Source organism: Loxodonta africana, chromosome X (assembly GCF_030014295.1).
Source record: "Loxodonta africana isolate mLoxAfr1 chromosome X, mLoxAfr1.hap2, whole genome shotgun sequence".
NCBI lineage: Eukaryota > Metazoa > Chordata > Mammalia > Proboscidea > Elephantidae > Loxodonta > Loxodonta africana.
In genome coordinates, this window is record NC_087369.1 from 129373065 (window position 1) to 129386916 (window position 13852).

General features: G+C 36.4%; 1 protein-coding gene across 1 annotated transcript in view; it reads left to right on the top strand.

The window, feature by feature from the left end:
• COL4A5 (collagen type IV alpha 5 chain) overlaps window positions 1–13852 on the top strand; it is a 304359-nt gene that overhangs the window by 154732 nt on the left and 135775 nt on the right. The window contains exons 5-13 of the mRNA XM_064278667.1: window positions 3143–3187; window positions 3273–3335; window positions 5670–5723; window positions 6058–6084; window positions 7799–7879; window positions 9923–9985; window positions 12256–12291; window positions 12380–12421; window positions 12592–12684. Of these exons, the coding sequence (XP_064134737.1) occupies window positions 3143–3187; window positions 3273–3335; window positions 5670–5723; window positions 6058–6084; window positions 7799–7879; window positions 9923–9985; window positions 12256–12291; window positions 12380–12421; window positions 12592–12684 (504 nt within the window). The remainder of the gene's footprint in view (window positions 1–3142; window positions 3188–3272; window positions 3336–5669; window positions 5724–6057; window positions 6085–7798; window positions 7880–9922; window positions 9986–12255; window positions 12292–12379; window positions 12422–12591; window positions 12685–13852) is intronic.

Here is a 13852-nt window from a genome sequence, read left to right on the forward strand (position 1 = left end):
GCTGCTAACCAAAAGGTTGGAGGTTCAAGTCCACCCAGAGGTGTTTTGGAAGAAAGGCCTGGCAATCTACTTCTGAAAAATCAGCCATTGAAAACCTGTGGAGCACAGTTCTGCTCTGACACACATGTGGTCCTCATGAGTCAGAATCTACTTGACAGCAACTGGTTTTAAAAAAAAAGAAAAAAAGAATATTTCATGGGTAGCGCTGTATACTTTCTGTTGAATTGTATCATGGGGCATGTATTTGCGTGATTCACTTTATTGATGCTAAGTTTGATCGGTAGTTTCAGGTGATGTCATACTGATTCCTCCATCAAAAATTTCCCCCCATCAGGAAACTAGCACAGCTTGTATAAGGCAAGGTCACGGAAGCCCTATAGAGGGATCAAATTGCTGGGCTGAGGGCTGTGGGGACCATGGTCTCAGGGAACATCTAGTTCAATTGGCATAACAGAGTTTATAAAGAAAATGTTCTACAATCTACTTTGGTGAGTAGCGTCTGGGGTCTTAAAAGCCTGTGCGTGGCCATCTAAGATACTCAACTGGTCTAACCCCTTCGGGAGCAAGGAAGAATGAAGAAAACTTAAAGACACAAGGGAAAGATTAGTCCAGAGGACTAATGGACCATATCTACCAGGGTGTCCACCAGACTGAACCCAGTACAACTAGGTGGTGCCCAGCTACCACCACTGACTGCTCTGACAGGGATCACAATAGAGGGTCCCAGACAGAGTTGGAGAAAAATGTAGGACAAAATCCTAACTCTAAAAGAGAGACCAGACTTGTTGGCCTGACAGAGACTGGAGAAACTCTGAGAGCCTGTCCCCCAGACACCCTTTCAGCTCAGTAATGAAGTCACCCCAAGGTTCACCCTTCAGCCAAAGATTAGACAGGCCCATAAAAACAAAATGAGACTAAAGGGGCACAACAGCCCAGGGCAAGGACTATAAGGCAGGAGGGGACAGGAAAGCTGGTAACAGGGAACCCAAAGTCAAGAAGGAGACTGTTGATAAGTCATAGGGTTGTTAACCAGTGTCACAAAACAATATGTGTACTGTTTAATGAGAAACTAGTTTGTTCTGTAAACCTTCATCTAATGTACAGTAACAATAAATAAATAAAAATTTCCCCATCAACTTTTCACCTAATGGTTTTACCATCTATTGATGACCATTGCCTAGATTCATTCTTTGATTCAGAGTTGCAAAATGGTGATTTTTAAAATTCAATAAACCCTTCTTCCTTTATTAGTTGGGATTCTAATTTATCAGCTCAAATTCTAATAGGATAATGAATTGCTACAGTAGCAACTTCCAGTGGCAGTCGAAGTAGGCTTTTTAATTTTATGTCATTATAAGCACAAGGAATTTATGTGTTTCAATCGGTGGTCATTTTTCTTTTTGATGCCAAAATTGTCCCATCTTTGGCCTGTGAGGGCCCTTTGAAATTGGCTCCTGTCCTGTGCCTTTTTGACAAAACTCCAATGGTCTTTGATAACTTCCTTGCTTTCTGGCACAAGACCTTTCAGGCTTATCTTGTACATTTCCTCTCCAGACCTAGAATAGGCCATTTCTCTTATTCTAGGTTCCTTTTAGTGAAGAAGATTATTTAGATACCACAGTCTAAGTGTTAGGTGTGTTCATTGCTGCTGTGTTTGTCATTGTTTCAGTGTCTTTTCAGTGGACAGTTAAATAAATACATATTTTTTAACAGAAAAAAATCGTGAGGTTCTGCTATTCCAATTTAAAGTAACAAGGTTTTACTTAACTTTCGGAATTGTATATACATCTTTGTGTGAGCATGCACACACACACGTGTATCTATGTATACACTCACAAACATACTTTTATGTAACAGTATTTACTGGAGATTGACCTCTTTAAAGCGTTATAAAAAGCAAATATGTCACTTTGAGGACTAAGGTGCGCCTGACCCAAGCTGTGGTATTTTTCAATCGCCTCTTACGCATGTGAAAGCTGGATGATGAATAAGGAAGACCAAACAAGAATTGATGCTTTGAATTATGGTGTTGGCGAAGAATATTGAATATACCATGGACTGCCAGAAGAATGAACAAATCTGTCTTGGAAGAAGTACGGCCAGAATACTCCTTAGAAGTGAGGATGGCGAGACTTCCTCTCATGTACTTTGGAGATGTTATCAGGAGGGACTAGTCTCTGGAGAAAGGACATCACGCTTGGTAGAGTAGAGGGTCAGCGATAAAGAGGAAGACCCTCAAGGAGATGGATAGACATGGTGGCTGCAACAATGGGCTCAAGCATAACAGTGATCATGAGGTTGGTGCAGTACCAGGCAGTGTTTCATTCTGTTGTACATAGGGTCGCTGTGAGTGGGAACAGACTCGACAGTACCTAACAACAGTAACTGAGATCACTCCATATCAATGTACAGAGATCTTCCTCACTCTTTTTAACAGCTGCATGGTATTACATTGTGTGAACACTCATGTCCCTATTAGTGTACATTTGGTTTATTTCTAATCTTTAGCTATAACTAATGATGCTATAATAAATAACTTTGAATTTCATGTTCCATTTAATAATTTCCCAGTCTGTCTTTGGGATAGTGTCTTAGAAGTGAGTTGCTTGGTCAAAGGGTAGATGTATATGTAATTTTGTTAGGTAATTTCCAAATTTCCCTCCATAATATTTGAATCCACATTAACAGTGTATGAGAGTGCCTTTTCTTCATAACCTCACCTATAGAGTGTTGTCAAACATGTATTTTTGACAATCCTGACAGGGAAATTCGACTGAAGAATTTTCTGAATGGCCACACTGATGTTTTCAGGTGCAGATATTTTTGCCACTTTCCCATCCTCTGCCGAACCTGGGAGAGCCACTTTATCTGTTAGAAGAGACACTTCATCCTCTAATTTGCGTGCTACTACTAACTGCAGTGAAGACTAAGCTCCCTCAAAGAAGTTTCTTCTATGTGTATAGAAGAAAATTTTAAACATTATAGGAGATTTTTCTATAGTGTTGAAGAGAACTACAATGAGTGGTAATAATCAATAAGACACATTTTGTCAATTTCTAGCCTAAATATAATTTTCATAGTACCCTTAGGCCAGATGTTATTTTATTGTTATTTGGTTCAAGTAATTTATTTCTTCTTATAGGGTCCTCCTGGACTTCCTGGATTTCCAGGGACACCAGGTCTTCCTGTAAGTAGAATTTGGCTTTTTATTTTAAAAACCTTTAAAAAGTAATCTAAAAAATAGTTTACATGTGTTACATGTCTTTTCAAAGGGAATGCCAGGCCATGATGGGGCCCCAGGACCTCAAGGTATCCCTGGATGCAATGGAACCAAGGTGACATTTCTTCAACTTTAGCTTTGGTAGTATGCTTAATAATAAATAATAGGATTAAAAATCAAAGAAATCAATATGAAAAATGTTGAAGAAGAGATACAGTAACTTCACGTCCAGTGTACACATAGGGTGTGTTCTACAGCGTTTTCAATGTATTGGAACATCAGTAATTTCTTTAAGCATGTGTAATTAGTTCGAATATTTCATTGGGTTGAAAATTACTCACCAAATCCTTTTTTGGAATTGGTGTATAGTAGAATTAGGATATGTGTATATATATATATATATATATTCCAACATTACATTTGTTGTTAAAAGTAATACTTGTGACTGTGATTCATTAACTTTGCCTTTTTAAAAACTTTTTTAAGTTCTATGTTTTCAAATATTTCATGTTTTAATTTTTTTTTACCTTGCCTAATAACTTAAGATAAATCCTAAAATCTTACCTGTAATACAGTACATCACTTTTTACTATAAACTATTTTTTTTTATTAGTATGAGGGAAACCCTGGTGGTGTAGTAGTTAAGTGCTACAGCTGCTAACCAAGAGGTCAACAGTTCAAATCCGCCAGGCGCTCCTTGGAAACTCTACCGGGCAGTTCTACTCTGTCCTTTAGGGTCGCTGTGAGTTGGAATCGACTCGATGGCAGTGGGTTTTGGATTAGTATGAAACTTGAAACTATTCTCCATTAGCGAAAATGATACATTTAACAATTTAAAAAGAAAAACAAAAACTTAGATACTTTGAACATTTTTTTTCCTGCCCACTTTTCTACTGTTTAGTCTGTTTGGATTAACATAAAGCGATAGCAATAAAAATGAGGAAAATTTGCTCTTTTTGAAAGCTTTCATATTATAGCCTCTGTTCTCATTCCCTCACTTTTCTCCTCCTTTAGGTTAATGCAATATATTATTATTTTTGGTATAGCTTTTTTGCATTTTCCATCTTGTCTGTTATATTCTGTGAAACTATTCTTGAATTATCTTAGATGTTTCTAATTAATGGCATGTGTCAGATTTTATAGTACGGGATATATTTGAAATAACTTGAACAAACTGTTTTGTGTTATGAAGACCAAATTTTGTGACAATTACTGTAGTAGTATGTACTTGAAGACAATACGATTCTTTTTACCACCAACATTTCTCCAAATCAATCCGATCCTTGCCTAAAGTTATTATTTTGGGTTTGTGAGGTTTATGGAGGTTTTTTATCTCAGCTGGGGCCAAGGTTTTAAAATTTGAAGAGCAAATGTATGTATAATGAGTATAGTATACTCTGTAGTTAAAGGCGTCTTTTTTTTTTTTTTTTTTCTGAAAAGGGGAGCCTTTGTAGATCTAATGATTAGTTTGTATTTATGGCCCCTCAGTTATGTGAGCAACAAATATTAAAGAAATTAAATGGATTTATTATGGATGCTTTCAGATTAAATGGAACTCTTAGGTTTCTTACTATTTAGGTAATAGAATGAATCCTAGAGATGGAACAGAATATATGGGCTCTTTCTGGTTTTGTTCTTAAAACTTGATATACAGGCCACTTCCTTTCTTCTGGGCCTGCTTTTCCCATGTGTAAAAAGTCACGGGGAGGGATATTGAACAGTAACTCAAAGGCACGTTGCTGTAATAAACTCACTCTTTTAAGCCTTTTGACAGGGATGTGTCTAGGATTGCTATGGCATATAGGTATTTGAAGGCAGGTTGCATCTGGGGTTCTTCTACAGCAAATGTCTGTATTAGTACCTTAAAATAGTGAGTGAGAAAAACTGGGTGCCTAGAAAACATGATCTGAAATTGCTAGGACTATTGCTATTATTGTCCTCTTAGTGATATTAATGGCATTCTTCCCTACTATCTTTTCCTCCTTACAAAAATAATTTAAAATAGTTTGCAATAAAAGGAAAATGCAATAAATAAAAAAAAATAAAAGGAAAATGCAATAGAGCAGTTAAAATAAGAATTTATATAATACATGAGCAGGAAATTGGTACAAATCATTAACTATTACATGCGATGATGGCTAGGAATCTGTGGTGTGATTGTCTTAAAATGGATTTGTCAGAAGAAAATAACTGGGATAGAAGTTTTTTTTTCTTTATTTGTGATTGGGATTGATGAGTAGGGATAAAAGTATCTTAGACGATTGAATTGATATGGATAGTTGATGATGAGATAATTGTTAAGTGAAGGTGAATGAATTTTTGGCAGTTTGGTATGTTTCAAAATGGCTTTTACAGAAGTCTTTTCAGTATGTCATCATTTGTTGGTAGAGTTATGCTTTGTTTCTTGTTCTTCTGTGCTCTTTTTTTTTTTTTTTTTAACCCTTTCTAGGGAGAACGTGGCTTTCCAGGCAGTCCCGGTTTTCCTGGTTTACAGGGTCCTCCAGTAAGTTATACAGTTTGGGATCAAACTGAAAATGGGGATTAACAGAAGAAACAGAAGTGGTATAAAGTAAACTCAGTGCAATCATATGGATCAAAGTAATGCATCTTAAAGTAGTGAACTAGATTGTAAAAGAAAAGAGATAATATAGCTTTCTGCTGGGAAAAATCAAGACTTATAAGATATTTACTATAAATGTCATCATGAAGTATTCTAAGATATGTAATACTCAGAAATGACCCTACAGCGGTCTATTCAATTTGGACTCTAGAAAGGATTGCATTCTTTTGCTTGCTCCTATTTTATGTATAATAATCCTTTTTATTTTTAATAATAGGGTCCTCCTGGTATCCCAGGTATGAAGGTAAGCATCTCCTGCTGAGAAGGTAAATGTTTTGAATAAAATATTTGGAAAGCATGCAACTTCAGTAAGTTAATGACTTAGCCTTCTGTCTTCAAATAGGTATTTCTAGGATTTGTTCAGGTACACACCAAAAAAACTCTCCCTGAGTGGTCACCTCTGTTCCCTTGGCTTTAAATACCTTCTGTATGTTGATAAACTTCCAAACTTCTCAAGTTTCTTTTCTGACACCTTTCAGCCTTTATCTTATTACACCTTGAAACAGTTGACCACCCAGTCCCTCTAGAAATGCTCTTTGGCCCTGGCTTCTGTGGTACTACCATTTCCTGATCTTTCTTCTACATCTCTGGTCATTCTAGTCTTCTACCCAGCAAGTCTGTCAAGATGCAGTCCTGATCCCTGTTTCTTTTCTATACCGACCAGTATTAATGCCCATAGTATTTATTGCTATCTAGTCTTTTTTTTTTTTTTAGTCTAGTCTAGTCTGGGTTAGTTACTGAATACACAAATTTCTGCCTCCAAAACAGACTTCACTTTTGAGTTAAATGAATGTATTCAGGTAATTGTCTTATATCTGCACTCAGATATCTCCCAGACATGCAAATGAACATGTCCAAAATTAAACTGTCCCCTACTCCCCCAAAATAAATTTGCTTCTCCCTCTGGCTTCTTCATCCCTAAAGTTTGCATCTCTGTACCTTGTGTACACTTTTGCGTGAGCCCATTCCAACATATATCTCCTCATTTAATTCTAATAATAATAATAAATACTGTAAATTCTACCTGTAAAATATATCTTAAATCCATCCACTTTTCTCCATCTCCACTGCCACCAGATGTCTTATTTGGACTACTGAAATAGCCTCTTAACTAGTCTCTGTTTTCACTATTACACCCCACCTGCCAGCCTGATGAGTTCTCTGCAGAGCAGCCAAGAATGATATTTTAAAAACTTAAACCAATCATGTAATCTCCCTGCTTATAAACCTTCAGGGGCTTCCCGTTGCATAATAAGATAAAGTCCCTATTCCTTTTCATGGCCTGTACTATTTTCTTTGTTACTCGCTGTACTTTTTTTTTTTTTTTTTGTAGCCTTTAAAAGAATGTATTGTTACGGTATTTGTTAACGTGTTAAGGTCTGCATTTCCCCATTATACTGTTAGCTCCATGAGAACAGAGGCCTCAATTATCTTCTTCACTTCTGAGTATCCAGATCAAAACTGTTGAGTTGATTTTGACTCATGGCGACCCCATATGTGTCAGAGTAGAACTGTGCTCCATAGAATTTTCAAGGCTGGGATCTTTCAGAAGCAGATTGCAAACCATTTTCTGAGGCGCCTCTGAGTGGATTCGAACTGTCAACCTATGAGTTCGAAATTGAGCATTTAACTGTTTGTTCCACCCAAGGGCTCCGTTCTTAGTAGCCAGAGCCTAGAAATTCTTAGCATATACTTAAAATTTAGTAATCTTTTTTTTTTAAATGTATGAGTAGGTGAAGATACCACAGGCTCTTAATGAATCTAATATATTTCAGTGTACTCTGGCCACTTCCCCATTTCCTTTTAAAAGGCAAATTTATTCATTTTGATTACTGAGATGATCTAATCTTCCAGGACATTTATGTGACAAATTGAATTCTCAGAGCATTTTATTGTGCTTTTGTGGGTTTTCATGTGTAATAACTATTACTTACAACGCCTATGGATGGCTTTTTTAGGGGGAACCAGGTAGTATAATTACGTCATCACTGCCAGGACCAAAGGGGAATCCAGGATATCCAGGCCCTCCTGGAATACAAGTAAGCATTCGGGGATTTCCTTCTTTGTTATACTGCTTAAGTCAGACGATCACAGTGTCACTTTTTTTGTCTTTAACCTTTGTAACCTCTATTTTGGTCATAGAAATTATCATCTGAAGTTTGCTAGACATTGTATGTACCTTGTACCTGAAAATAAAAGCAGACTGGACCAGAGAGAATCTTAACAAGCACTGCTTTGTTCTTTTACCTTTCTGTCTGGTTTCCATGGATATTTTTGTTGGTGGGATTGCCAACAGAAACAGGCTTTTATTTTCTTATTCTTGTACTGAGGGGAGGAATAGGGCAGTGGGAGTAGCCTTGACTTGTAAATGGTCTGATAAAAATAAAAATCCCGTTTAAGAAATTAAAAGACATCATTTGTAACACTATCGGTTATGCCTTACACATGAACATATTTTGAAGACTGAAGGAATAAAATTTATGCATGGTGAACATTAAGTATAATCTTAAGAGAAAAAAAGTAATGTTAGCCTACAAATATCGTGCATAAAGACAGCAATGACTTTTGAGTATTTATAGATTAGAAGATAAATTTCTTGGGGGTTGTATTTCACAAGAATTGATTCCTTTGCCAAAAAAAAAAAAGTCAGTTGTTTCTAATATTTAATCACTAAGATACAATGTTAGGGACCTTTTTCATGAGCTACCGTCTCATTCCTTACTTGACATCACCTGTTTATACTGTAAGTACTCTGAATCTTGCCCTTTATCTTTTATAATTTTTTTATGTAATATTTTAAAAATACAGCAGAGTGCATGCAAAATATATGTAAATTATGAAGCATAACTACAAAATGAACACCTACAAACTAGAACGTTACAAATAATTTTAATCAATCTGTATTTCTTTGCTGTCACATCCTTCTGCATTACACTAAGATATAACTACTATCCTGAGTTTTCCATTGCTTCCTAAAACTAGTTTTATTACATACGTTTATAACTCTAAACAATATTTAGTTTTGATTTATAAAAATAATATGTGGCTTTCTGCAGCTTTTTTCTACTTATTATGTTAAGATTCATCTGTGTTACTGTATATGGCAAGAGTTCATTCAATTTCACTTCTGTATAATATTCCATTGTGTAAACATACTACAGTTTGTTTCTTTGAGATCCTATTTTTGGAACTTTTGGTTGATTTTAGATTTTTTTTTTCGTTAAAAAAAAAATCCAGGATTTATACCTAGGTATAGGATTGATAGATTTCAGAGCAGGCAAATGTTCAGCTTTTTACAATGCCAATTTATGTTCCACAACAGTTGCACCATTCTCTTATCTTTTTTTCAATTATTCTACGTCTCTCTTTGTTGTTAATCTTACATACATGTATATTTTTTTTTATTGTTCTTTAGGTGAAGGTTTACAGATCAAACTAGTTTCTCATCAGATAGGTAGTACATACATTGTTGTATGACACTGGTTAAAAACCCAACGACATGTCAACACTCTCCCTTCGCAACCCTGGTTCCGTTTTACCAGCTTTCTTGTTCCCTCCTGCCTTCCAGTCACTGCCCCAGGGCTGGTGCACCCCTTTAGTCTTGTTTTGTTCCATGGGCCTGTTCAGTCTTTGGCTGAAGGGTGAACCTCAGGCGTGACCTCATTACTGAACTGAAAGGGTATATTTTTATTTTGAAATTAGAGAAAACACCTTGGAAGTAGTAGTCTTTTTTTTTTTTTCATTTCTACCATAAAAGCCCCCACTAAGTAAACGTGCTAATCTCTTTATTTTGTAAAACTTCCTTATTATGTGTTTGTGACACATTTGTTATCTACCACTGTAAACTTTCTGAAAGCTGCATTCATCCCTGTTTAGTTTCATTTTTTTATAATTACTTAATCCTTTTGCATTTTACATTCTGCTTATAATAATGCAGAATTATAGGATTGTAGAACAGAATTCCGCAACAACTTAAATTTAAATTTTATTCATATTGTTCTTTGTAAGATACGGTGAGAAGACATACCTGTGTATGTGTGCATATGTGTGCATTTTATCATTTTCTTTACTTCTTTTAACAGGGCCCAGCTGGTCCCACTGGTTTACCAGGGCCAATTGGTCCCCCAGGACGACCAGGTTTGATGGTGAGCTTCCTTTTGTTATTTCATTTCTCCTTTTATTTCTGACTTCTTTCACAAATATTAATATTATTTGTATTACTTGAAAAGTACAATGCATTTTCAACATTCGTAATCTATAAATTTCTCATTTAAGGGAACATTTACAATGTTATGGTGAACAATATATGTGCTGTATCTCCATTTTATAGATGAAAAAATGAAGTATATAAAGAAAAGATTTAAAGTATTTTGTTATATGTCTCTTTTTGTGACAGTGTTGAAGTCGATTCTGGCCATCTCAAGAAGTCATCAAAGACAGTTCTTTATCACTTGATGCAGCATGCTTCTTCAAATTGCAGTTTGCTGTTTAAGAACAAAAGCAGGGATTCACATGAAATATCAACTCTCATTTTTCAGGGACCTGGGACAAAACAAAGGAGCCCTGGTGGTACAGTGGTTAAGCACACGGCTGCTAACCAGACCACCAGCCACTCTGCAGGAGAATGATATGGCAGTCTGCATTCGTAAAGGTTACCAAACCCAAAAACCCACTGCCGTCAAATCGATTCCAACTTATAGCGACCCTGTAGGACAGTGAACTGCTCCGTAGGGTTTCCAAGGCTGTAATCTCTATGGAAAGAGATGGCCACATCTTCCTCCTACGGAGCAGCTGGTAGGTTTGAACTGCTGACCTTTTGCTTAGCAGCTGAGCACTTAACCACCGTGCCACCAAGATTCCTTCTGTAAAGATTACAGCCTCGGAAATCCTATGAGGCAGTTCTATTCTGTCCTATAGGGTGTCGTTATGAGTCACGATTAACTTGACAAAACCGGGTTTGGTTTTGGGTTTGGGAACAAAACAGGATTGGTGAAGTGAGTGGGTCACTCTGCAATGGGTGAATGGATTTGTGTACCCCAAGAGGGAAGCAGCAACCTCCATAGACCCTGAAAGTGTAATCAGTTCCCTTAATAGATTCTATGGCTTCCCATATTTTCCACCCTAATAAATTCTAAATATTTTTACCCCTGAAATGCTCGGATTTCATTCAAGTCATGTTTTAGACTTAGAGCTTTGCAGTTACCCTCTTAAAAGGGAAAGAAAATTGTACTTGAGTCAAAGTAATTTCTCACGTGCCACTCTATCTCTCATCTACCATATATTTAAGTGACAATTTTCATTATACCTTTATAGATTGTACGCTTTTGCTTGTGACAGTTGGTCCTCTACTCTTGAATGAAGGAACTAAGGTTAGGTAAATATTAAAAGAAAATACCAGAAAAGACTGTGATTTCTGCTTTCTAGGGTCGCTATGAGTCGGAATCGACTCGACGGCAATGGGTGGGTTGGGCAGCGCTTTAGGAGAGGATTAGAAAACTCCTTTGTTTAGTTTGCTTTAGGTGTAAACCTCCTGCAAAACATGAGACTGAACTATGGCCCTTTTTTCTAACTCTTTTGTTACAACATTGGTATACTCTGGGTGTGTTATTACACTTTGAATTTCCTTAACATTTGTAGCCATTTAACTAATTCACTGTACACTTCTGAAAGTCCCTTTACTTAGTGCTGATTCAGTTTAAAAAAACCCATTGCCATTGAGTCAATTCCAACTCATACCGACCCTATAGGAAAGAGTAGAACTGCCCCATAGGGTTTCCAAGGAGTGGCTGGTGGATTCAAACTGCCGGCCTTTTGATTAGCAGCCATAGCTCTTAACCACTGAGCCATCAGAGCTCTGTTGATTCCATAGGTGAAGCAAAATGTTCGAAAAGCTACCAAAGTGCAATATGTGAATAAATAGACCCATTGAGATTAAGAGGCAATATATTTGGGCAGACAATTGGCTTTTTAATTTTTCATACCTTGAAACATTCTCAAATGCACAAAATCAGATTGTATAAAAATAAAACTGGATTAAGTAATAAACCTCATGCTTTTTTATATCTGGAGAGTTAATTGCTTTATGGTATCTAAATTTACCTGTAATTCTGATATGAGAAATTTGGTGTGTTTCTTGAGATTAACTTTTGTATTGATTTTTGACATTGGTGCTATTTCTTTTCCTCTATCCATCCTTCCATTTCTTCCCTGCCCTGTCACCAGAGATCTCCACATTCGTCTCGTTTACTTTAATCAATTCAAATGTGTCTGTGACCAAAAAACACTGGGGGAAAAAAACTGGAAAATATTATTTGAAGGGCTTTTTCAGTCCTCACTTTTGGAAACTAATGCATTTTTTTCATAAACTTATTATTTTTAACCCTTTGTTTTCCTATTTTATATCTTCTTTTCTTAGGGCCCTCCTGGTCCACCAGGACTTCCAGGACCAAAGGTATTTTTCTTTTTCTATATATCTTTTATTTGGTTTGGATTCTTTTTGTTATTGTTAATAAGATTTAAACTGAAACTTCTCTCTTCAGGGGAACATGGGCTTAAATTTCCAGGGACCCAAGGGTGACAAAGTGAGTAAAGAAAAAGAATTAGTTATTCAGCCCTCAGCTTTCTCCTTTCACAGTCATTTGGACCTGTCTTTTTCCTTCTCTTGCTTCTTTCAACTGACTTAGCTTACATGTTTTATTATTTTCTGTTGTAGCTTATGAAGCCTTATTCCCTTATTTTATCTTGAAAACAGGGTGAACAAGGTCTTCAGGGCCCACCTGGGCCACCTGGGCAGATCAGTGAACAGAAAAGACCAATTGATGTAGAGTTTCAGAAAGGAGATAAGGTGAGTAGATAGGGAGGAAATCAATGAAAATCTTGCTATGAAAGCAGCATTCCATTAAAGTTCATTATAAGCTGGAATGTGGTTTTATATGAGGGTAATTTAAAAATAAGGAGCCCTGATGGTGCGGTGGTTAAGCACTTGACTTCTAACCAAAAGGTTGGTGGTTCAAACCCACTAGCCGCCTTGCGTGAGAAAGATGTGGCAATTTGCTTCCGTAAATATTACAGCCTTGGAAACCTTATGGGGATAGTTCTACTCTGTACTATAGGGTCACTATAAGTTGGAATCAACTCGATGGTAATGCTGTAATTTAAAAATAGCAAGGATTTGAGATCATTGAATTATTTAAAGAGCTTTATTTTACTGGGTTTATTGAGATATAATTCTCATGCCATACAATTCACCTATTTAAAGGGTGTAATTCAATATTTTTTAGTATATTCACAGGGTTGTGCAACCATTACTACTATCTAATTTTAGACCATTCTCACTGCCCCATCACTTTCCTAACCCCAAAGAAATCCATATCCATTAGCTGTCATTCTCCATTTCCTATAACCTTTCCAGCCCCAGGTAACCACTAATCTATTTTCCATCTCTATAGATTTGCTTGTTCTGGACATTTCATATCAACAGAATCATATAATATGTAGTTTTCTTTGGCTTCTTTAATTTAGTGTTATGTTTTCAGGTTCATCCATGTTGTAGCATGTATCAGAACTTTACTTCTTTTTATGGCTGAGTAATATTCTATTGTATGAATATACTATGATTATCCATTTATCATTTCATAGATGTAAGATCCATTTCATAGGATTGTTTCCATTTGGGGCTATTATGAATAATGCTGTTGTGAACATTTGTGTACATGTTTTTGTATGGGCATGTTTTCAATTCTTACAGATATATAACAAGAAATGTAATTGCTGGGTCATATGCACTGGGGGGAGGGGTGATAACTCTGTGTTTCACATTCTGAGAAACTGCCAGACTGTTTTCATAGTGCCTGCACCATTGTACATTCCTATCAGCAATGAAGGAGCGTTTCAATTTCTCCACATCCTTGTCAACACTTGCTATGGTCCACCTTTTTTATTATAGACATCCTAGTGGGTGTAAAAGTGGTATCCCATTGTGTTTTTTATTTGCATTTCCCTGATGACTAATA